The sequence below is a fragment of the Gobius niger genome (assembly GCF_951799975.1).
Source record: "Gobius niger genome assembly, chromosome: 20".
Classification (NCBI taxonomy): domain Eukaryota; kingdom Metazoa; phylum Chordata; class Actinopteri; order Gobiiformes; family Gobiidae; genus Gobius; species Gobius niger.
In genome coordinates this window covers 1,900,664-1,926,551 of record NC_136871.1, presented here as the reverse complement: position 1 = coordinate 1,926,551, position 25,888 = coordinate 1,900,664, and the positions used below count along the sequence as shown (strand labels likewise).

The following is a 25,888-nucleotide window of genomic DNA, read 5'->3' as shown; positions in this document are numbered from 1 at the left end:
GGTAACAATGTGTAACAAGGTCAGAGCTGTGGGAAGATGTTTTAGTTAGGGGGCGCTGAGGGACAAGATTTCCCCCCAAAATACTTTTTCTGTGCGTAAATCCTATTTATTAACCTCTTAACTCCCGCCTGAACCGAGAGCATTTTCTCCAGTTCAGCTTTACCCAAATCCTGTAGGCCAGTGTAACGCCTCATTTGAAAGACCCACAAAACTAAACTGATCTTTTACCTCACATCAGATTATTTTTCAGCACTTTTTTAGTTGGGCATTTTTGTCACATTTTCGTGACTTTTTTGTTACTTTTTCGTCCATTTTTTCTCAAATTTTCATCAAATTTTTGTCCATTTTTGTCATTTTTTGTAAATTTTTTGTCACTTTTTCGTCAAATTATTCGCATTTTTTTTGTCAAACTCTTATCACTTTTTTGTCCATTTTTTGTAAATTTTTCGTCAAATTTTTCTCACTTTTTTGTCAAATTTTTGTCATTTTTGTTTAAATTTTTTGTCACTTTTTCGTCAGTGTTTTCTCACTTTTTTCACATTTTCATCCTTGTTTTCGTCTCAGTTTTGTTGCTTTTCCCAGAAGCTTTTGGATTGGGGTAAAGCTGGAGAAAATGTGCTCGGTTCAGGTGGGAGTTAAGGGTTTAATATTGCCTGCAGTTCACAAACTATCCACCAGGGGGGGGGTGCTGCAGCGCCCTCAGCACCCTGGGTTCCCACGGCCTTGAACAAGGTAGTACAACGTGTTATAAGGGGGAACAATGTATAACAAGGAAGTACAAAGTTAGACATTGTTCCCCCTTGTTCCCCTTTGTACTTCCTTGTTACACATTGTACTTCCTTGTTACACATTGTTCCCCCTGTAACACGTTGTAAAGTACCTGTACTTACTTGTGTACTTACTGTCTTGTTCCCCGCACTCACACCTGGAGCTCGCGGGCTTTATCCTAAAGCGTTTCCCACACTTGTAATTGCCGTGACTTCTCCGTCAAAATCTGATTGTTTTTTACACAAATGCCGCCCTGGCGTTTGAAACATTCAAGTGCTCCCAGCTTTTTCTCGCTTTTCTATTTCACTATAAAACTAACAGTTTTCACGTTGGCACCTCTACGAGCATCTTCTCTCCGTCCGACTCGGATACATTTCTCGGTCTTGAGTGATGCCATTTTCTTTGTTGTTGTTTTCAGAGATGCGTGTCCTGCTCCTCCTCTTCCTCCTCGGTCGCCGCCTGATTCACGAACACCTGGGAACGAGAGACGACGGCCACGTTATGAGCGTATCATAGTTTTGTGAGGGATGACCTTTTTTTACATTATATACTGTGTGTGATTTGTATCGGATTTGTGTACAGCACTGTGGTCGACTGCGTTGTTTTTTGAAGTGCTTTACAAACACATTTGGACTAGATACTTTTGCTTTTTGCTTCCAATACCAAAACTGGGGGTTTGAGTATCTGCCGATATCCGATATTAACTATTAACCGATACCAAGAGACTTTTGTAGCCTCTTAAACAAACTAATGGAACAAACATTACACAAGGTTCACTGGACTTTTTGACTAAATCCTTGGGTATAGAACAGGCTGTAGGTTAGTCTTTGTAGAAGGTTCATACTGTCTTCTTAGGTGAAGTCTGTTACAGTTTTGTTTCTTATAGTAAGACAGAAGGTTTAGTTTACCTGCTTGACTAGTTTCGATCACTTACTACCTAGTGATCGAAACTAGTCAAGCAGGTAAACTAAACCTTCTGTCTTACTATAACAAACAAAACTGTAATAGGCTGTAGGTTACATTAATATAAACAACTCACATAATGTGATACTGATCATTCAAAGATTCAAAGATTTTTTATTTGTCAAAACATTTGTGAATGATTTGACATGATATTTCTCTCATCCTTGATTGTGGAGTGGGAGTGGGAGCACAGGGAGGGCAGGGAGTTCAGCTTCCTGATGGCCTGGTGCATAAAAAAAAATCAGCTGAACTCCACAAAAACGTGGCAAAGACGTACAAAAACATCTTGTAAAACAATGTGGATCACAAAATCTGCAAATGCAGTTAGCAGAAAAGTGTGGAAAAGTCGCCGTGTCAAGAGAGAGAAGCTGCAGCTTGTTTACGCGCCGCCAATAGAGTTCGGGAATGTGACGTCACATCGCTAAGCATTATGGGATTAGCAGCAATTGTAAACTAATGGAGATTTAAAAAGTTAAAATACTGGAGTTATTGTTCACATTAAAACACTCGGACGCCACAGTGAGTTAGATTTATTTACCAGCAGTAACTCAGCAGCTAACGGAGCTGTTCCACGGCTATTTTCTCCACTTTTTATACAGTTTTTAGCTAATGTTAGTCTATGGAAATGTATGCTAACAGCTGCAAAGATGGCGGATCTCCATGGTAACTGTGGAATTTCCCGAACTCTATTATAAGTTGTGTATATCAGTTGTAGGAGCCAGTAGTCTCCTAGTAAACGTCCGCTAGGGGTCACTGCAGGACAAGGGCACACAGGATATAGGCGGTGACCTTTGCTACCTGTATAGAGTTGCTAGGCGGACGGGTCACACGTTTGTTGACCGCTTTGCGGTACTGAAATATGAGGTAAAGATGTTTTATTTTTGAGCATGAATCGAATTGCACTGCATGAACTGATTTTAGACTATTATGGTAATAAAGGAATGCTTTTAACGACAATCAAGCCTCCGAGACTGATTGAGACCAAGAATTCAGTGAGCTAGCGCGTCAGCTAACATGTCCGTCGGCAACAGAAGCAGCTCAGGTTAGTACTGGCTGCTACATCAGTTATTCTTTAACAGCATTTCATAAACTAAAATAAAACACGTGGCCGCTCCAGCAGTGGTTATTTTATTGAATGAGGTTTTCCAAACATACTTTCTGTCCCAGCTTTGATTAGTTGACATTAGCATTAGCACGCTGCCGCTAGCATTAGCACGCTGCCGCTAGCATTAGCATACTGTTGCTAGCCGTGGCATTATACGCTGTGATGAAAAATACGTTTGCGGAGGTTAAAACTAACTCAGCCATTGAATTCTCCAGCGTCAAACTTCAATATGAGGCACAGCATCCCCATAATCACTGAGATTTAGTCGGTGAAAGTTGTGTTTTCAAAACGCGAGAGCCAAAACTGGTATCGGTTCAGTATCATATTTGTGGACAATCCCTAGTTTTGACTCCTTCACTTGAGGCAGAGACGCCCATTTATAGATTTACTCAAAACATTTTGATTCACACTTGCGTCTGTGTGTGAGTCTCTTCAAGTTGGACTCGGACTGTAGTCTGGACCGGCCAGACCTGCGGCTGATGCTAAATTATGCACATGTTTAATCTTATGAAGTCCATGCCCGAGCCAGACACTGCACTGGCAACTTTCAAGCATAACTTAGAGTGGAGAGTAATAGAGACTCCAAAAGCAGAAGTTAAACCTTGTATAGGTACTGTTAATAACATATGAGCTTTACATTTCTATTGGAAACGGTTAAGGCTATTCATCATTTTCAGGCGTACATAAAATGATCCTGCATTGAAGCATCTTTGTCTGGATTAGTAAAGTCAAACATAAAAGTTTGAGTTGGGGGGGCCCAGGTGTGAGCGACTCCACCGCAGCTGTTTCCATAAACAGTTGAGCTGGTTGAGCTAGCTAGCTAGCTTCAGGTTAAACCTTGTAAAAGGTAAATAAGTGGTGCCCACGAGTGCCGCATATCGGTGTTTCCTTCCAGGGAAAAGTGTTTCCGGGTTAGTCCTGTTGTGTTGTGATTCTGTGCTGATGTTGTGTCGTTGAGCCTGACTGAGATCCTCGTAATAGCTGCGGAGAATGACTCGCTCTGAGACCAGCCTTCAGTGACCGGCTAATAACCCACACAAAATAGTCCCGTAGTCTGGCAGATTTAGTGACTTTAGTCAATGAAAAACACATTTATTATAAATGTTAGGTTTGTGGGACCCTGGTATAAGCGGATTAAACAACGAGGAGCCGCGTTAGACGTTATAATGCAGGAGGAACAACACTGTGTCGTGTTCTTGACTCCTCTGTGTTTAATCCTTACTTAAATTTAATTTGTCGTGCACAAAGGAGACACTGACATGTGACCAGGATGGCCGAGTGGTTAAGGCGTTGGACTTAAGATCCAATGAGCAGTTGCTCTCGTGGGTTCGAACCCCACTCCTGGTAGAAACTGATGTGAACTTTACCTTTCTGCCATAATGTGCAAGCAAAGACATGAGGCTCAATGTATTGTAAAAATGGACGGGACGGCAATGAAACATCAGATAAAACATGTGCGGGATTACAGATGGTTTGGACGAGCACAGAGGCAGACATCTGGACGGAGATCACTGCGATATCTCACCTGCCAGCGCCGGCCCTCCTCCAGCCCCTCCCCCCTCTCCGCCCCCCCTCCGGCCGCAGACCCCCCCCCTGGGCCCTGCGGCAGGCCGTTAGCGCTGGGCTTTTTCTCCTGCATCTCCCCCTGGTGGTCGTTGGTCACGTCCAGAGTCGGGTTGTCGTGACAGGCGTTTTCCACAAAGTGAAGCTCCTCGGCTCGAAACTGCACACAGAATTCACACACAGATTAAAGAAAGATAGATTCTTATATTCAAGTTTTGATGCTTTTGGTCATAAAAACTTGTAAACATGGAGGTAAAGACGCTAAAAGCCTGTTGCAGTTGAGCCTACAGTGGTTGTAAACTGCTATGCTGCTCCCTGAAAAGCAGACAAGTGTATTAGCAGTTAGTAATTGTGGAAAACCTTCACCACAATCTCTGCTAAACCGGACTTAAACATTGATCTGAGTTCCGTGTTCTCACCGTGGTCTTGGCGGGCAGGCGTCTCTGCCAGCAGATGTATATGAACCCGGAGGTGATGATGATGGTGCACACAGAGCCGATGATGACCAGGACGATGAAGAGTTTGCCGTAGTCGCTGCGCGTCTGGCTGGGGCGGGACTGACAGCTGGAGGCGGCGCTGTAGTTCTGGATGCCCACCTGGAGAAGACACAACACACAGACACAATTAGACTTTGATTTACCGTAAATGCTCTAATACTGTATTCCATTAGAGGCCGGGTTCAGAGGCAAATTAAAGCCGGTCTCTAAAACAGGCCGGGGCTTTTATTAGAAACTATAACAGTAGAAATATTCCCCATGTTAGGAATTTGTCTCATACTGGTGTAAATGAAAACTCAGGTGCAGGAAGGAACAAACTGAACCCGGGCCGAGGGGGACGCTGCGGAGGAGCTGATCCGAGCGTAACTTTGACACAGATTTAGCCACTTTTCAAACCTCCTGTGACCATATTTGGAAACAGGGGGAGAGTTGTGTGACCCTCCAGGGTTTTAATAAAGTCTCCATCGCGTCTTCAAAGCACGTCCAGCTGCTCCGTGTGCAGGTCAGTCCCACGCCTCAAAATAACTCCTCCCATCAGCGCGAGCGTCTCGTCTTCTCTCGGGTCAGTCTCATGATCGATCACAAACACAAACGCTCCGTCTAAACTCGCCTTTTACACAAGATAACAACAAATAATCCGGTCCGCGGTAAAAACGAAACAGAAACCTGCAGCGACACTGATGTCAAAGCTCCGCTAACAGCAACGAAACACTTCCTGTTGTCCCGACAAAATAAAAGGCGTCAATGTTCCAGCCGCTGGGAGAGGGTTTGAAATGTTCATTAATAAATGAACCTAATATTTTAGGTGCAAATCGAAACAAATCTCGTTTTTCTTCGTTTTCCTGGTTGCCGTTTTGCTCAAATAGAAATAAAGGCCTGTCTCTAATTGTGGCCTGGTTCTAATAAAAGCCTGGTCCTGATGCCCTTGAGTAAATAAAGGCCTGGGCCTATATTAGAGCATTTACGGTATGTTGTCTTTATTTCTGTTCTTCTCGCTGCACATGGAGAACACTCTACCTTGTCCAGGCTTTTCCTGATCTCTCCCAGCATGTCCAGCACATCTTTGGTGGGAATCACTCCTGCAACATAAAGGTGTGAGTAAAGTACATTAGTCAGGCTGATGCTGAAGAACTGAACTTCAGCTCAGTTTCTGTACCGTGCTCTGATGCCACGTTCATGAGCAGCTGGCGTTGCTGGTGCACTGGTTTGCTGAGGTACAGGATCCACGATCCTTCAGGGCTGTTCATTCTCCGAGCGAAAACTCTCTCCAGCACCGTCAGCAGACGCACCCCTTTGTCGGCCCGAAACTCCTCCTGCGCCAAACAGAAAACGACATCTTTATCAGCGTCTGGCACTTTGGAGAAAATGCAATGTTGATCTAAAACAGGTGACACAAAATATCCAGTGGTTTCACTTCCTGGTCCTCGGCGTGAGCTCCCCTTTGCTGCGCAGCTGTTTCAATAAAGAGTCGTGAGTTTGCTTGTGCAGTCCCATCTACAGGCTTAATGATAAACACATTGACACGCATTCTTCCGACCAAAAAAAATAACAAAAAACACTGGGAGTCCTGAAGTATAACCAGGATGGCCGAGTGGTTAAGGCGTTGGACTTAAGATCCAATGGGCATCAGCCCTCGTGGGTTCGAACCCCACTCCTGGTACAGGAAACATGTAAAGGAATTGGCCACTGTTTATGCTGAGATATATGTTTGGCCCCGTAGAAGAGATGCTAAATGCTAATAACATGGCGTAAAGCTCAGGAACATATAAGTATGGACAAACAGTGGCCTGTTGCTTTAAGGAAGGAATACCTGACGATGGCAGAGACTTCGATCATAATGAGGCTCGTTCGAGATGAGCCAGATGGAAGCAGAGCTGACATCTGCCGGTTAGATTTCTGTCCGACTTGCAGTGGAGCAATGTAGCCAGTTTTACATGCTTTTCAGTCATGTGACTTTTGTTGTTATGGCGGCCATTTTGAATACTGAAGTAGAATTATGCAGTACTACAACATGTAACAATATCTCTACTCAGGATGAAAATGAAAGATGACTGATTGACAGTGGTCTTTCTATGCACTCGTTATCATCGCACAAGAAGAAAACAGTAAAAACTCGGCCCCAGAGACGCACGTTTAGTGAAGAAACCAGAGAGTCAGAGTTTAAGATGTTAGCATGTTACCGGTTAGCATTTAACGTCAAGAGCTCAGCGCTGACCTCTCCAAGAGAAAGCCCTGAACCACAAACATCTATAGCCTTGGCTACAACATGTGACAGAGGTCAGAGCTGAGCCACACATGTGTTTATCGTGTTGACAGTTGCTAACCGGTAGCATGCTAGCGCCTTGAGCAGCTTAATTTAGCTTAATCTTTAGTAAATCCTGCTGTAGCTCGACAGACAGCGCTGCTACGTCTGTGCCACATTTGCTGCTTATTTCACATAAACGTGCGTCTCTGGAGCCGTGTTTTAACTGTTTTCTTCTTGAGCAATGATCACGAGAACATAAAAACACAGCAAGATGATGACGAGCTATTCGATATACGGAAGCTTGTAGTTTGTTTTTATTTACAGATCCAACATGACAGCAGCCATGGTCTGAAGCCAAGCTTTAGGCCGTGTTCTAAATAGTTTAGCTCGAAAGTTTACGAAGTCATACGTCGAGTTTACGAAGCTCGAAGTCATACGTCGTCTGATACGATCGGCTGTGGCTAGTGCTCAATAAACAGCTATGGACGATCGTAAACCACACCTCTCCTTAAGAAAATGAACTGGCGCTCCCCAGACTAAATATCACTTGTGATGTTTGTCTGGGGAGCCCAAAAAAAAGTGAATAATAATTCTGTGGCATTGAGAACCATTGGTTGTGACACTGTGACCTGGACGCAGTAACCAGGATGGCCGAGTGGTTAAGGCGTTGGACTTAAGATCCAATGGGCATCAGCCCTCGTGGGTTCGAACCCCACTCCTGGTAGATCAGCAGAACTAAGAGGGTTCCTGGCTGTTTGTTATGAAATCTGACATGATGTTGGTGCTCAACCTCACCTGGAACATGTGGGGTTTGAAATGAAGCTGAAGTGCCCGAGTACTGTAAACTCTAACTCTTTAGATGAGTTTAGAACCTGCTATGCTCTCAATGTTTTCAAAACTGATGAAACTTACACAGTTCAGATTCTTGGTCATGTTCAGGACCACGTAGCCTCGTCCCGCCAGCTCCTTCCAGTCGATGCAAACGACCTACGCGGAAAAACAGTTTGACTTGAACAAGGACAGTCCATCTTTGTCCAGATACAAAACAGAAGCGCTCAGGAAGTGAGGAAACACAAACTGAGGGCACAATATATGGCCAAAAACAACATATCTGTAACATAAGAAGCTGCAATAATTCACTGGTCTGATTTAGATAAACACCAGTGTTCATTTTGACAACATAACAAAAATATCTTCAATTTTAGTCTAGTTTTAGTCGACTAAAATTGCTAGTTGACTAAATTTAAGACTAATTGAGTGGACTTTGCATTGATAATATTGATTATAATCATGTTTAATGTTGTTCCTCTGCTTCATGTTTCTGCTCCACATGAACAAAGCTCAGAGCTGATCCTTTGGCAGAGAATTTACATGATCTGAGGCTCTTTCAGACGCTCAATACAAGTTTGGATGATTTTAGTCTCTCCTTTTCATTTTTATTTAGTCTGATTTTAGTCGACTCAAATATCTGGACATTTTAGTCACAGTTTTAGTCTCATGAGAAACTTTTAATTTAGTTTTAGTCCAATTTTAGTCACAAAAATATCACTTTGACTAAAATTAAGACTAAATACACAGCAAAAAGTAATTAACTAGATCAGTATAAACATCTCAATTTGAGCACAATAATCCAAATTTTAGTTGTTTTGACTGGTTAAGAAGTTGTTGGGCATTTGTCCTGGATTATTTCACTTGTTCTGAGATGTTTCTGACTCGTTTCGATACATTTCGTCCTTATTTCAGGTCATTTTCTTTGCCAATGGGGTAAGAAAGTTGTTCTTATCTCATTGGCAGTTTTACTTTCTTATTCCAAGCGAGATTTACCCTAGAACTGGTCTGAAATGTCCTCAAACAAGCAAAGTAAACTTGGTCCGATCAGGAAAAGTGTCTAAATGAGTGAAAACCGCTCAAAACAAGAAACATTTCCTCAGTTCAAGTCATTTAAGCCAATGCTTGATTTTCACTTTTTGCAGTGTATTTTAGTCGATGAAATTAACACTGATAAACACTGTTTGGCAAAGTCAGCTACGTTTTATAAAACAAACATACATGGATCTTACAGATGTGCAAAAGCTCAGTTTTAGTTATAATTTAGTTCAATTTTTGACTCGTTTTGGGGCAGATTGAGTGTTTATTTGAAGTCTTGTTTGATCACAATTTTTTGAAAATAAACACGTTACTTTCAATTTGGGGTTAAATAGGATTATAAAAAACATATATTCAGTATCACAGTATCGCATGTTATATTGTGCAGGCCTCACTGAAACTAAATTGAAGTATTTTATTCAAATCAACATTGTTACAAACAATAAAAGAGATAGTACATATACTGTAAATAGTTGTTGTCCAAACTCATTTTCCCTTTGCATTTTCTAACATCTCAAATCTTCATACGTCCAACACATTTTGTTATTGGAGGACTTTTGCTTTTACTGTAACAGAACGGACTTCTTCTTCTGCCACTGCTTCACTTCCTTCACAAGGTTATTGGCGATATTAGTTAGATTGTCGGCTTTCTTACGTTCCCCCTCGGTAATGCTCATGGTTGTCAGATTCTGAGTCCAGTTTCACCTGCTGCTCTGGCCCCACGTCTCCAAAGTCTCCCTCAGGACCCGGCACCTCCGTCACGCCGCCCACGACCTCCGCGCTCCGGCCGGGCGGGGGGCTGGTGACCTCGGGCCAGTCCCAGGACGCCTCGGTGACGCCTGTGGTCACGGTGGGCTCGATGGTCAGCGGGACGATCGGCCTGATGTTCTCCTCACTGCCGCCGTCTTCTGAACACAAACAGCAGCTTTATTAGGCCCAATCTCAATTCTCTGTTCTACCCCTTCCCCTACCCCTAGCCCTTTCCCTACACCCTGAAACCAAGGGCTAAGGGCGAGGGTTGAAAAGACCGCCCTAAGAAATGGGACAGCCCTCCTATTGACTGCATTTACTAGGTTAAGGTTATGTAAAAAAAAATATTTAAAAAAACAAGCCTACTTGTCTCTATAGCACGTTTCTACTGAACCAGTTCATCACTTGACTGACACTGTTCTGTAACACCTAAACAACAGGACTCGTCTCATCCTAAACCCAACAGATTTTCATCTGTTTCTGCTTCATCCGGCGCTACATGTTCCTTCCCCGTCCGTGTGTTGCTGCTTCTACCGCGGGGCCGCTGTGGCTGCAGCCAGAGCTGCGAGAGATCAGTCGATCCGCTCATGTAGCGCACTCAGCGGGGATGATCAGAGGTAGACCCGCTCACAGTGCGCACAGGGCGGGGACTGGCACCTGCTGCCTCCGCTCTGAGCCCCGGGCCTGAGCGGAGGCTGCCGAGGTGCACTCAGACCGGGGACAGACAGGCTCGGACCCTCAGACCGGGGACAGACAGGCTCGGACCCTCAGACCGGGGACAGACAGCTTCGGACCCTCAGACCGGGGACAGACAGGCTCGGACCCTCAGACCGGGGACAGACAGGCTCGGACCCTCAGACCGGGGACAGACAGGCTCGGACCCTCAGACCGGGGACAGACAGGCTCGGACCCTCAGACCGGGGACAGACAGGCTCGGACCCTCAGACCGGGGACAGACAGCCTCGGACCCTCAGACCGGGGACAGACAGCCTCGGACCCTCAGACCGGGGACAGACAGCCTCGGACCCTCAGACCGGGGACAGACAGCCTCGGACCCTCAGACCGGGGACAGACAGCCTCGGACCCTCAGACCGGGGACAGACAGCCTCGGACCCTCAGACCGGGGACAGACAGCCTCGGACCCTCAGACCGGGGACAGACAGCTTCGGACCCTCAGACCGGGGACAGACAGCCTCGGACCCTCAGACCGGGGACAGACAGCTTCGGACCCGGGCTCAGAGCACAGCGGCGCGGGGAGACAGACAGCGGGGAGACAGCGGGGAGACAGCGGGCGCAGCAGCGATGAACCCCATGTGTCATGGCAATAGCGACGTATCGAAAGTTTGGAAAGAAATTGCAAAAGTCGCCAATGCAGCGCAAATAGCATTTGCAGCAACAAAGCGAAAACGTAGAACTGACACTTTTAACGCAATGGACTGTTTTAATTGTTACACAAACGAACCGTTCTGTAACTTTATAAATGTTGTAAGAGTGCTTAGTGATGATGTTCGTGAATTCATTTCGCAGCTTTTTCCGTGTTTTGTCAAACTCCTCCTACCCCTTCGTCTGAAGTGTGCATCAGCAAAACCCTCGCTTGAAGGGCTATGTGGCCTCTCGCTCACCCCTACTCCTCACCACAAAATAGCATTGGGACACCCCTTCGTCTCTCGTGCACGTGCAAAACGAAGGGAAAGGGCTAAGCGGAGGGCAGAGGGGGAGAATTGAGATTGGGCCTTAGTGTTTCATATAGAACAGAGTCAAGAATGTGCAACTTCAACAAACAAACAACACATCATCATGGTCTGTAATGGCTGCCGCTCGCCTCAGCGGTCGTCTCACCCTCGGTCATGTCCTGCCTGACGCTGGGGGGCAGGGGCTCTCTGCTCGGGGCGGGGGCCAGTCCCGGGGCGGTGGGGGTTTGGTGGGACTCTGTGATGTGAGGCAGTCCTGTGTCCTCCTGCAGCTCGCGCTCACGCTCCGTCTCTGCGGAGTCTGCGGAGTCTGCAACGATGAAAACAAGGACAGAGAAACAAAAGAGCATTCAGTGTGTACAGTTATGAAGTTTATAAGCTTTATATAAAGTATTAAGTTTGCTTGTGTCGTCCCAGATACAAGCTTAATGATAAACACATCGACGCACATTCTCCCGACCAAATAATATGGCAATGGCAACTTTATTTATAATGCACTTTAAAACAACTGAGTCGACCAAAGTGCTACAAAGGTCAAACATAACATAAAATACAATACAAAAGGTGAATCAAATACAAGTGAATAAAATCTGGTAAAAAGTCAAAAACTCAAGCTGTGTTAAAAGCCAAAGTGAACAAGTGCGTTTTAAGAACAGATTTAAAAACAGGCACAGAAGAAGCCTGTCTTATGTAAAAGGGCAACTCGTTCCATAATTTTGGTGCAGCCACAGCTGCAACAAAAAAACATCGGGAGTTTTTAAAGGAACAGGCCACCGTTTTTACATACTGAGATATGTTCTTACCTGAGCTGTGACGAGTTCTTTAGGACCTGTCTGATCTTCCCCCGTGCCTTCAGTCACGTAAACACAGCGCAGACGGCGTTAGCATTTAGCCTCTCCGCAGTAATCTTCACTTTACTGTGCGGATTTCGAACTACTCCTGGTATTATTACGCCTTACAATATAGTCCCCCCTTTTATCCGCTTAGAAAATCCACATTGTTTAATTGTGTGTAATTATACTTTGTAGTGGAACACTTCACGTAACCATATTTAAATAGGGAAAACGTGGAAGAGCTTGGTAGCTTCTATCTTGACCTGTTTTGGAGCTATAGAGGAGAGAGGGAGAGGCTAAATGCTAACGCCGTCTGCGCTGTGTTTACGTGACTGAAGATCAGACAGGTCCTAAAGAACTCGTCACAGCTCAGGTAAGAACATATCTCAGTATGGAAAAACGGTGGCCTGTTCCTTTAACAAATTCTGCAAATATAACCAGGATGGCCGAGTGGTTAAGGCGTTGGACTTAAGATCCAATGGGCATCAGCCCTCGTGGGTTCGAACCCCACTCCTGGTAGAAAGAACATTTAAAGGAATAGGCCACTGTTTGTCCACACTGAGATATGTGTTTAGCCCTGAGGAGGAGAGGCTACATTTATCTCTGGTGTTTTTAACTGACTGAGCGCACGCGTAAAGACCAGCCACTCAATGCATCAACTCGTCTAAGCTCAGGAAAGAACACGTCTAAGTATGGAAAAAGGAATACCTGACAATGGCAAAGACTTCGATCACAATGAAAATGCAACACACTGTCTGGAACAGTTACCTCCTGGTTCAAATCATTCCTGGCGGGTAGAGTTGAGTATGTGGCTTTGGGGCCCCACACTGTCACCTGCGGGGTCCCTCAAGGGAGGCATGGATGACAGATAACTTCCTACAGTTACACGACTCCAAAACTGAAGCCAGAACACTTCTCTCCACAGGGCCGGACTGGAACTGAAAAACAGCCCTGGACTCTGACCAGCCTGGCCCGAATGAGCGTAAATGTGACACTTCCACAAATACATGTTTTAACCTCTGACCCCCCGCCTAAACCAAATGCATTCTGTCCTCTTTCGGCTGTGGAACACCTCATTTGAAAGTTTTTGTCACATTTTTGTTGAATTTTTAATTATTTTTTCTATCATTTTTTGTTGTGTTTTAAGTCCGTGTTTTTCTCTTTTTCTCACTATTTTGATGCTTTTCTTTTTAGCTTTTAGATTTGGGTAAAGCTCGGACCCACAAAACTGACCTTTTTCCTCGCGCTGTTGCTGTGTTGTGTCACCTTTTGTATGTTTTTTTTTTGTCACATTTTTGTTGAATTTTTGTCACACTTTTGTTGAGTTTTTGTTGAATTTTTGTTGAGTTTTTGTCACATTTTTGTTGAGTTTTTGTCACATTTTTGTTGAATTTTTGTCACACTTTTGTCACTTTTTTGTAATTTTTTGGGGTTTTTTTTGTCACATTTTTGTTGAATTTTTGTTGAGTTTTTGTTGAGTTTTTGTCACATTTTTGTTGAATTTTTGTCACATTTTTGTCACATTTTTGTTGAATTTTTGTCACATTTTTGTCACATTTTTGTCACATTTTTGTTGTTTTTTTAATTATTTTTTCTATCATTTTTTGTTGTGTTTTTTTCATGTTTTCTTCCTCTTTTTCTCGCTATTTTGATGCTTTTCTTTTTAGCTTTTAGATTCAGGTAAAGCTCGGTTGAGGCGGGACCAGTGGCCCTTCTGTGCTCTTCCAGAATGAACTTATGGCCAGTCCTTCCCTGTCTCTCCATCCCCAGAACAGAACTCTGGACAGTGGGCGACAGAGCGTTCCAGGCGGCGGCTCCTAAACTCCTAAAGGACTGAAGACTTTTCTGTTCCCTTTTTAAATCTTTGTGCGCTTTTTATTGTTGTTAGTTTTCACTGTGTGTGTGAGCACTTTGAGAGTCATTTTAGTCATAGTTTTATTCTCATAAACAACTTTTAATTTAGTCTTAGTCTAATGTTTAGACTAAAATTATGACGAAATATTCTAGTCGACGAAATTAACACTGACCCGCACTCTCCCGACCAAAATACAAAGAGAGAAAGCACCAGGATGGCCGAGTGGTTAAGGCGTTGGACTTAAGATCCAATGGGCATCAGCCCTCGTGGGTTCGAACCCCACTCCTGGTAGAGGAAACATTTAAGGAAACTGAAATAACACCTGACGATGGCAGAGTCTCTGATCATAATGAAACACGTCCAAATCATATTATCTCCAATATGAAACTGGTCCTTCTGCATTTGCTTCTCAAAGCCACAATTTTCAACAACAAATCCCACCTTTAGAGGCGATTGTTTCCTGCAGTGTTGATTTTAACAGCAGCCATTAAGAATTGAAACGTTGAAGCTAATTTCACACATACATTTCGATGTGTTTGCACTGTACCTTTCCCGTTGGTGACCAGCAGGCCGAAGTCCGTCCCGGTGTCGGTCTCTGGACTGGCCGTGCCGGTGCTTTGCTCCACAGATGGAGGAGAGGATGAGTTTGAAAGGACATTAGCTGCTGTCGTGGGGGAGTGCAGGATGCCAAACCCACTCGACTGGTTTTCTTCAGTCTCCCACACCTCTTTGTCCAGATGAGACGCCTGAAATGCGGCACAGTAGATCCAGATATCGTCACAGATATATGTGCAAAACCATTTAGTACAATGTATTACCACTTATACATTCTAAATAGCTAGGGGCTTATGAGAATGCCTTATTAATATTGATAAATCACTATGAAACTAGAGAGCTTTGTTTCTGCTTTTAATTACATTTAAGGGAATATTCTGCAGTAAAAAAAAGCATTTACAGACTAAAAGAATCGGAATAAATGATACTCAAGTGCAGCATTGCTCTGATGATTCAGCACAAAGTCACGAGCTATAAAGACATTGATTTAATTACATTTCTGTATATGCTGCATGACCAGGATGGCCGAGTGGTTAAGGCGTTGGACTTAAGATCCAATGGGCATCAGCCCTCGTGGGTTCGAACCCCACTCCTGGTAGGAAAATGCTTTAGTACAAAAAACACATCTCTTGAATATCACACATGTCATGAACTATTAGAGCTCGTGCCTCACTGCTAGAAGGAACCTTTCTGTGTGAAGTTTGCATGTTTCTCCTACCACTAAAAATATGTACAATTATATACTAGTGATCTGTGCAAACAAAGCTCTTCCTCTGACTCGTTTTCTCCCCGGCTCCTCCAGCAGTATCACAATCAGTATTTATTTGTCCCTCTGAGCTTCCAGGTCTCCATGTTCTACCCTGGTCAATGTGCAAAAGGTTTCTGCTCCAAGGAAGCTTGTCAAATACCAAGAACCAATTCTCCACAGAAGCAACGACTAAGTCCACCTAAACCTGAAGAACAGAAATGCGGAACTCGTCCAATAGCAGTTGCATGATGTCACTTTGACCCAACCTGGCCCACATGTTTTGGAGGTAGATGAACGCAAACACCTGTAGCTCACTGCCTTGTATAAAATGTCTCTCTCAAAATGGCTGTAGTGAATGTCTTGAAATAGGCCTCTGTCTCTTTAAGAACCTCTGAGTCTTTAGACACGCCCCCTCCACACGCTGTCTGTGGCATCAGTGGGGAGGGGGTTCTGCTGAGGAGCAGTGGTTGGTTACTCGGCTGGTGACCAAAGCTCGGAGGCGTCTCCAGGAGGTGGGGGCGTTCCTAGGAGGACTCGGGCAAACCTATCCCTAAAATGGCCGCCATCAGAGTTTTTACAGATTACTCAGAAATACGTGAATGTGCCAAGGCAACACTTCAGCCATGTTTTTAATGAGGGAGTGACAGAAGGTGTGAAACAGAGACCTCTCCTTAATCGAGGCAAACTTGAAATCATTTGTACTTTCATGACTTTCAGAAAATATTCAGCATCGTTTTTTTTATTAATAAATATATAAATAAAATAAAGACTTTTTAAAAGGCAACAAATAATCGTGATTTCAATTATGACAAAAATAATCGTGATTATTATTTTTTCAATAATCGAGCAGCCCTAGTTGGAAGTATGCATGTTTTGCCTCTTCTCTGCCCTCCCTGAAGCTACAATCATAATATCACCCTCCACGTTTGGCCTAAAGGACAAACATCCAGCCACTTCTAACCAGAGGTGGGAGTAAGTCACTAAATGCAAGTCCCAAGTCAATCGGTCACGGGCTCAAGTCAAGTCAAGTCAAGTCAAGTCTTGCTTTAGCCGGCGAGTCACCTCAAGTCACAAACGCCAGCGTGTCGACTTTTCATGTGTTTAATCTTGAAAATAATAAGTGCTTTTTCTCAAGATACCGTAATTTTGAAAATTTAGGCTAAAATCAAACTTTTAGAAACTCATGGATTTGGATTTAAAGTTTAACGCCACAACATTCAAAATATATGTATTACATAAACAGTCTATGTACAAAATTGCTGGGACAGCATTTTAAGGAAGGGGGCCCGGGGGGGGCAACTTAAAAAATATGAAACATGAGCTGCTTTTCCCTGCAGTCTGAAACATAAATATAAAACAATATTTTTATTTTTGTTAGTTTCTGGCGTTTTTTCTGTCAGTGGTTCCCCTGTACTGCCCCAGCCCCTGTATACTCGGATTCGCCCCTGAAATATTTCCTCCTGCCTTTTCGCGCTGTATTGATCAGAAGCTCCGTCGGGAAACCGAACACGCATGTGGATAATCACCATAATGTAAACAAAGATGCGCCGCTTTTAGGGAATGAATTATGATCTTTCGACAGTTTCACTCAAATAAATAATAACTATAAAGTCACAGCGAGTCATTGAGAGTCATTGGCCTCAAGTCCAAGTTCAGTCTCGAGTCACAAACAGCAAGTCCCAAGTCAAGTCTTTTTGGAGCTTTGGTCAAGTAAGTCTCAAATCCCAAAAATTGTGACTCGAGTCTCCCACCTCTGCTTCTAACAGAATTAAACTGGGGCTAATGAAATCCTCTGTCTCCAGGTTAGTGGGTGAGCTCTGGATTACACTAAACCTCATCCAATCAAGTCCATCTGCAGCGGCGCCTGTCACGCCTCAAACACCACCGGGTTGTGACCAGAGAATATAAGAAACTTCCTGTGGCAGAACTGGGCAAGATTGACGAACCTCACTGCTGTTGCCCAAACTTAAATTAGAAGGCCTATTGTACATCACCAAGCTCTGATCTGAATGTCTCAGTAACACTGTGTTCCCGTCTCTCACCTCGTGGACGGGGGAGGCGCGGTGCTCCTGAAGCCCAGAGTCGTGCACCGGGTCCAGGCTGGAGATGCTGGCGTCGTGCCCGGCGTCGTGCCCGGCGTCGTGGAGGGAGGAGCTGTAGCCTGGGACACAAAGGCAAACGTCACAAACACATGGCTCTGGGACACATGAGGTTTTGACACGAGGCTTTGAGCAGAAACTGAAGAGATGATCATGGAAATACTAAACAAACTGAACACCCGCGCAGAATAACATGTTTTTAGTTTTGTGACACGAAAGGGCTGCACAATAGTTTTAACATCGACAATCTCCAAAAACAACATTTATACAGGCAAAATAATATCCTCTAATATCCTCTTTTACCAGAGCCGTGGGAAGATGTTTTAGTTAGGGGGCGCTGAGGGACAAAATCTACCCCCAAAATACTTTTTCTGTGCATAAATCCTATTTATTAACCTCTTAACTCCCGCCTGAACCGAGAGCTTTTTCTCCAGTTCAGCTTTACCCAAATCCTGTAGGCCAGTGTAACGCCTCATTTGAAAGACCTACAAAACTAAATGGATCTTTTTCCTCACATCATCATCATTTTTGGAGGGGGATTCAACTCGTTTTTGTAACTTTTTTGTAATTTTTTTGGTCAAATAGTACATTTTTTGTCACTTTTTGTCACATGTTCATCATTTTTTCATCATTTTTTTGTCAATTGTTCTGTAATTTTTTTTTGTCATTTTTATGTCATTTTTTTGCGACATTTTTGCCACTTTTTCATCATTTTTTCGTAAATTTTTTGTCAATTTTTTTTGTCAAATTTTTGTCAATTTTTTGTAATAATATAATAATAATAATAATGTAATAATTTAGACTTTAACCTCTTAACTCCCGCCTGAACCGAGAGCATTTTCTCCAGTTCAGCTTTACCCAAATCCTGTAGGCCAGTGTGACGCCTCATTTGAAAGACCTACAAAACTAAACTGATCTTTTTCCTCACGTCAGATTTTTTTTCATAATTTTTTTTGTCGGGCAGTCGTCTCATTTTTGTCAAATTTTCGTGACTTTTTTGTCACTTTTTCGTCAAATTATTCGCATTTTTTGGTCAAATTCTTATCACTTTTTTGTCAATTATTTCGCAATTTTTCTTACATTTTTTCTCACTTTTTGGTCAATTTTTTGTCACCTTTTCGTCCATTTTTTCTTTCTTTTTCATCAAATTTTTGTCCATTTTTTCTCAATTTTTCGACAATTTTTTCTCAGTTTTTCATCAAAATTTTGTCAATTTTTGTAATTTTTTGTAATTTTTTTTGTCACTTTTTCGTCAAATTATTCGCATTTTTTTGTCGAACTCTTATCACTTTTTTGTCATTTTTTGTAAAAAATTTTGTCACTTTTTCGTCAATGTTTTCTCAATTTTTTCTCACATTTCCACCATTGTTTTCGTCTCCGTTTTGTTGCTATTTTCACGCCTTTTTTCCAGGAGCTTTTGGATTGGGGTAAAGCTGGAGAAACTGTGCTCGGTTCAGGTGGGAGTTAAGGGGTGAATATTGCCCGCAGTTCACAAACTATCCACCAGGGGGTGCTGCAGCGCCCTCAGCACCCCGGGTTCCCACGGCCTTGTCTTTTACTATGACTAAAACCAGCTAACTTTATATTTCAGACTCTACAAATGTATCATTCTTGACTCAGTTCCATCTTTCTCTCGAATGGCGGATTCTCCAGGATGTGATATCAAGACGATCCTCATGATTTCACTGTCAGGTTTGAACCTTGTGCTAGAACCTCAGGACACGAAGGACTGAGGGCCTTCTAAGCACAAGCACTAGTCGCCTCCATGCCAACGGGACATTTTCAGAATAAGTGTGAGCAAGTTTGTTCTCTGATTTGTGCAAAGTTACTTCTCAAAATCCTCTTGAGGTCCAGAGGTTCTATGCTGGAGGACCGGCTTTGGCCCCTGGGCCGGACATAGATACAGACGCATCTCGTCATAGAAGGGGGCGTGGCCTCAACACAATTTTCACTCTTTTTAGACATTTTCTGGTGGAATATCAACTTATTATCACATATAAATAAAGTCAAGTGTAAATCAGGTCCATATTGATATTTTCTCACAGCAGATTGTTCAGTAGAAGTGAAAAAACGACAGTTGTAGCTAGCGCTAGCTAACCGTTAGCATTAGCCTGACGCTAACATGTAGCATGAAGTTAGCATTCTCCGTTATTCATGTATTTATGGGCTGTTTAACCACTTTGCTCCTCCCCATGTCTTTGTATCTTTATTTAGTAGAAACTATTTTCATAATTCAGCGTTTGTTACAGTAGTTTTTGAATAATTAGAGAAAGTTTAGATTTTTTCAAAGTTGTTTTCCCCCTTAACTGTTTTCAAACATGACCATATATGGGTGATTCCAGAGATGCCGTCTGTATCTATAGCCTCTCCCTGCTCTAGAACCTGTATCTATTTGGTTGTGTGTGACGTTGGTGTGTGTAGATTAATTGAAAGATAAAACAAATTCTAATCAACGTGTAACCAGGATGGCCGAGTGGTTAAGGCGTTGGACTTAAGATCCAATGGGCATCAGCCCTCGTGGGTTCGAACCCCACTCCTGGTAGTGCAGAGGTGAAGTAAGGCCTGGGAATCATGATCAATCCCAGTAAGCAGTGGGAAAACCAATGCTTTTCACATTCCACATTACTGGCATGATTGGTTTGGCCCTCGTGGGAAATTCAAAACTCCAATGTGGCCCCTGGTTTGCCCAGACCTGTGGTGGAGGATGTGAGAGCATCAACCTCCTCTGGACAGACTGTGCTCTCTGTGAGGTTCCACACAGGAGAACCTCCTCTGGACAGACTGTGCTCTCTGTGAGGTTCCACACAGGAGAACCTCCTCTGGACAGACTGTGAGGTTCCACACAGGAGAACCTCCTCTGGACAGACTCTCTGTGAGGTTCCACACAGGAGAACCTCCTCTGGACAGACTGTGCTCTCTGTAAAAGGCACCAGGTACTGGAATAGTCTCCCTTCATCATCAGAGAGACTTTTAAAGCCCGTTTTAAACTGTGGCTAAAGGAAAACCAGGCCTGTGACACTTTTAGTTGTTGCTGCATTTATTGTTGTCACATTATGTTAATTGTAAATTGTGTATGTGCTGCCTGCCGAGGGACGACAGATGGAAACTAGCATCCCCGCTATAATCTGGCATATTTACAGAGCTCATGTGCAACTGTTCATCAATATGCATTGTCCCTATCAAATAAAAAAAAATAAAAAATCTCTCTCCAAACTGAGGACGATATAGTTCCTTTTCTGAGGTTTAGTCGTTCGCGCTCTCGCCTCACAACACCACAGTTTGAATCTAAGGACTATTCCCTTTACGACTAAACATATGTACCGTGTTGTCCTTCCTGGGGCCGGGACTTTCATGGCTATTTGAAAACAAACGTTTTGACAAGGGCACTGCTAAACAATATCTGCCTGGCTCTGCCATACTCGGGAATGAGTTTGGTCACAGAGCAGAGCAGTTAGAACGGGAGGGCCTAACGCAGATTGTCAGTGAAATGAACCAAGTAGCCATTAGCAGACGTGACGACAGCTGTGTCCAATTACAAAATATGAAGTGAATATAAACTCACGCAGAGACCGACTACTTCATCCATCATTAGTTTTGGCGAATGTTAATGTTAATTGAAGTAACGACACAGTGGTGCAGCGAGTGACGTGACCTAAGCCGTTTCTCTGTGACGGTCGTGATTGGTTCGGCCTCGGCCCCAGCCTCCACACAGAAAGAAGTGGGTGTGGTTTATCAGGCTAAAACAATATGATATCGGAACAAAAAGGTTTAGCTGCTACGGGGGTCAAAATGTAAGTATTTAGCTGTTTTGATGCCTGTTCGTCCAGGACAGTATAAAAAACATTTATTTTATGGAATAAATGTTATTCAGATCAGGGGGGCCCAAACTTTTTGTCTCCGAGGCCAAAATGAAAAAGTTCCTGTGGGTCGCGGGCCAAACACGGCGATATCAAGCGTGAAACACATATAACTGCAAATAATAATGTTATTATTATTATATTATTTCACTTTCGGTATACTTGTGCATTTGATTCTATCTATGCAAATAACATGTTACATTAATACAAATGTTAACTATGGCAAAATCCTAGTTTTAGTTGAACAAAATCAACAACTGTAGAAATATAGTGCAAAATGTAAACAACAACAACACCTGTATCTGCAGCACCTACAGTGACTTTACCTGGTTCATTTAGTAACTCAGAGAAAATGCCACATCAGATCATTTTGAGAGTGTCAGGTCAGCATAAATTATTTTATAAGTCATTTTTTAACATGTACCTTTGTTGACGTCAACAACCTTTGAAATAAAAGTTGGAAAACTGGGAAAGTTGATGCTACAAGGCTCTGATAAAAACCTAGACATCACTACAGTGTTTCCTTAACTTTTCGAAAGGAGTGAAACAGCGCCCCCAATTTGACGCTAGTGGTCAAAAAGTGTACTACATCCATATTTACCACTGAGAATGAATGGGAAGAGAGTTAGTGTTAACCACATTACACTGTGCAAAAGTAGGTCACTCTCTGGCGGGCCAATAGAATTGTTCGCGGGCCCCACTTTGGGCACCCCTGATTTAGATGAATAGATGAAAGATGCTGTATTGTATAGGCATCAGAAAAGGTATTGTTCAGGTATCGGTATCGTAAATATTATTATAGCACCGACATCAGGAACAAATGTATTGATCCCCAGCCCTAGTATTGACACATGTATTTATTATTTATCTAATTAAATAGTCAGAAATCTATACAAACCAATGAGCGCGTCCAGGTCTGGCGTTGTGTGGTTGGAGTCCAGATCATCCAGGAAGTGGACCCCGTGTGCCCTCTCCTCTCCTCCGTCCTGCCCCGCTGTGGTCTGTCCCTCCCACTCGTCTCCCCCTCTCCTCTCTCTGTCCTCTCCCCCCTCGTCGCCCCTCTCTCGATCCTCTGTGTCCGTCCCGTAGAAGCCTGAAGCCTCCAGGGAGGTGTCGCCGGCTCCGGGCCCCGCCGTGAGCTCCGTCTCTGGGTCAGCGGGGTCAGTCTGGCCCTGGTAGTCGTCTGGGTCTTGGGGCACAGCGATGTGGACCATTCGCTGGAGGAGGAAGAGAACGTCATGAGGTTTTGAAAAGTTTTGAAAAGAGTGATAATACTGTCACTGGCATTATCTTAAAGGGGGGTATTATGTAAAATGGACTTTTTCCAGCTTTCCATCCTGTTATTCTGTCACTCCCTCATTAAAAACATGGCTGAAGTGTTGCCTTGGCACATTCACGTATTTCTGAGTCATCTGTAAAAACTCTGATGGCGGCCATTTTAGGGATAGGTTTGCCTGAGTCCTCCTAGGAACGCCCCCACCTCCTGGAGACGCCTCCGAGCTTTGGTCACCAGCCGAGTAACCAACCACTGCTCCTCAGCAGAACCCCCTCCCCACTGATGCCACAGACAGCGTGTGGAGGGGGCGTGTCTAAAGGCTCAGAGGTTCTTAAAGAGACAGAGGCCTATTTCAAGACATTCACTACAGCCATTTTGAGAGAGACATTTTATACAAGGCAGTTATTCTAATTTACTGCATTTACAGACCAACAGAAGGTTTGTCATCATTGTAGTGTGATATAGACTGGTGCTGTGGGACTGACAAAAGCAGAACACCCCCTCTTTAATAAACTCAATGTAAAACAAAAGTAATGATTGTAAAAGCTGGTAAATCCAGCATTGGCACTTCAGCTGCTTAATGAGACTAAGCCTCATCAGTTTGCACTCCAGAAAACACACACCAGGACGACACGGTGGTGCTTCACAGCTAGTCCTGGGTTCGATCCCTGGGACCTTTCTGTGTGGAGTTTGCACGTTCTCCTACTAAAAACATGTACATGAGGCCAGAATGAATGAATGAATGAATGAATGAGAGAGTGAGTGGTTGGTGGAGGGGCTGATGGCGCAGACAGTCGACCCCAGTGGCTGAGGCCGTCTCTCGGGTAAAAGCTCAGCACCACCGAGCGTTGAATGAACTATGACTATGGAGCTTTTAGAAAACTTGAGAACCCAGGCTTGAAAAGTGCAATTTAAGTGTAAAACATTGTTACTATTATTATTATTATTAAGCATTGATCAGAGCTGGGACTAAACCACCAACATTTCAATTTTTATTTATTTGATCAAGGACAATGCACATAAACATAAAGCCCACAGAGTGTGAAAAACATGGAGGAGGCGCCGCTAACGCTGATGAAGCCTGATCGCGGTCATGGACTTTACGTTTTTGACTCTTTAAGTCATAATTGAACACAGGTTTGTGAGTCTGACGTCCACGTGTTTGTCTTAACACATTCTCAATGTTTTCCTTTTTACTCTTCTTTTGTTTGTTTCCACCCTATTCTTAGAGCTGGCTCCAAAAACCTCGTCTAAACTGCTAGCATGAGCGTGGCCACACTGACAGGTTTATTGCTCATGTCAGTGTGGCCAGGCCTGGAAGAACAACATCCCAATAAGAGACGCATCAGGCACGACAGGAGACGCCTCTGACCAAGACGGAAGGAGTTCCTTGTCCGTCGAAACGCGAAAGGTATTTGAACAGCTTTGTTTGTTTTTACCGAGTGTCTTTCAAAAAGAAACCAAAAAACTAAAGTCGACTTTCAATATCACAACCATAGACTGTGGAATTACAGTGGACTAATGGACTCTCTCATCGAATGCAATTTCTCCATCTGTGAGATCAATAAAGTATCATCTTATCTTATCTAAGTGAGGGTGCGACCGTGCTAGCGTTCAAGCTCATGCTAGCAGTTTAGACGAGGTTTTTGGAGCCAGCTCTAAGAATAGGGTGGAAACAAACTAAAGAAGAGTAAAAGGGAAAAACACTGACAATGTTTTAAGACAAACACGTGGAGGTCAGACTGACAAACCTGTGTTCAATTATGACTTAAAGTGCAACTAAACGGGCGTGGCAGAGCCTTTCCCCACCCACAAACAGAAGTCAAAAATTGCTGAGAAAGGGGTGGTCTCGGAGGCTTTGGGGGAGACGAGGGGCGTGAGTGTGTGGGCGGGGTCTGCTCTGTTGACAGTCTCAGACCACGCCCCTAGATCTGACAGGACTGACAGACTGCTGTTACCGGTGTCACCACTGTGCGCAAGGTTGATTTTTTCGTAGGAGAGTTGGTGCATCTCATGACTTGTGATTGCTTGATGTAGCAACTAGTGATGCGGGTCAGGGTTTTTTTCAACCCGCGGGTCCCGCATTTGGAGCAGGTTCTAACCCGACCCAGCCCGCCCGCAACGTTGTTCTATTTTTACAATATGATCCGTATGAACAGCACCGGCGTGTCATCGCTCTCGCGCTGGGCAAGAGGGAGAGAGGAAGAGCAGAGGTCGGCCTAACGCAAAGTCACACACAGTCGCACATACGGTGGAAAACAGGAGACATGAGCTGCACAAAAGCGTTCTCTGGATCACAAGCTGCAAAACGCTGCTTGTTTTATGAAAATCCGACGTATATTTACGCCAAAAACCTGCTGTAAAGACGACGGTGGAACCCGCAACCCGCGCATCACTAGTAGCAACTATCTTACAAACACACAAATAAAGATGGCCGCTGGTAGAGACTCGCTCGCTGTCAGTGACTGCGAACAGAGAGAGAGCATCGCACAGTCGCTTTTCTAAGGGATTTATTCCTCTACACCACCTCAGCCGAAGTGTGAGCATCGCAGGGGCGCCATCTACTGGTTTGACTGCGCGACGCGTGTCCTGGTTGCTACGTGACGGAGGCGGAGGTGTGTGTGGGCGGGGCCACAGAGGCGTGTGTGGGCGGGGCCACAGAGGCGTGTGTGGGCGGGGCCACAGAGGCACAGAGGCAGAACCACGGGCAGAACTGATGACGTTTTGTGGACGCCGTGGACACACTCTCCTCCAACCACAAAATATCAAATGCAGTTGCTGCGTGAAACCAGTAGAGGCGCTAACCCTGCGGTTTTAGACACAAAAGTGAGATTTTGAACAAGTTTGCCCCAAATGTCAACATATTGACTGGGACATGTAGCTAACTCTATTCAACAACCATTTAGACCGTTTATCAGCAAAGAAAAGTGGATTTGGTGTTTAGTTACTCTTTAAAAAGTCAAAAAACGTAAAGTCCATGACCGTTATCAGGCTTCATCAGCGTTAGCGGTGCCACGTCCATGTTTCATACTCTGTGCATCGTCCTTGATCAAATAAATGAAAATTATAATGTTGGTGGTTTAGTCCCAGCTCTGATCAATGCTTAATAATAATAATAATAGTAACAATGTTTTACACTTAAATTGCGCTTTTCAAGCCTGGGTTCTCAAGTTTTCTAAAAGCGCCATAGTCGTAGTTCATTCAACGCTCGGTGGTG

General features: G+C 43.9%; 1 protein-coding gene across 1 annotated transcript in view; it reads right to left on the bottom strand.

The window, feature by feature from the left end:
• Positions 1 to 1,083: 1,083 nt before the first annotated feature.
• Positions 1,084 to 25,888, bottom strand: part of podxl2 (podocalyxin-like 2) — a 47,863-nt gene continuing 23,058 nt past the window's right edge. Inside the window, exons 3-14 of the mRNA XM_079578391.1 lie at positions 22,294 to 22,612; positions 17,482 to 17,600; positions 14,684 to 14,882; positions 11,580 to 11,758; positions 10,389 to 10,452; positions 9,713 to 9,912; positions 8,054 to 8,128; positions 6,053 to 6,209; positions 5,914 to 5,975; positions 4,819 to 4,995; positions 4,362 to 4,559; positions 1,084 to 1,242 (exon numbers count right to left, since the gene is read on the bottom strand). Coding sequence (XP_079434517.1) covers positions 1,183 to 1,242; positions 4,362 to 4,559; positions 4,819 to 4,995; positions 5,914 to 5,975; positions 6,053 to 6,209; positions 8,054 to 8,128; positions 9,713 to 9,912; positions 10,389 to 10,452; positions 11,580 to 11,758; positions 14,684 to 14,882; positions 17,482 to 17,600; positions 22,294 to 22,612 — 1,809 coding nt within the window. The 3' untranslated portion in view covers positions 1,084 to 1,182. The remainder of the gene's footprint in view (positions 1,243 to 4,361; positions 4,560 to 4,818; positions 4,996 to 5,913; positions 5,976 to 6,052; positions 6,210 to 8,053; positions 8,129 to 9,712; positions 9,913 to 10,388; positions 10,453 to 11,579; positions 11,759 to 14,683; positions 14,883 to 17,481; positions 17,601 to 22,293; positions 22,613 to 25,888) is intronic.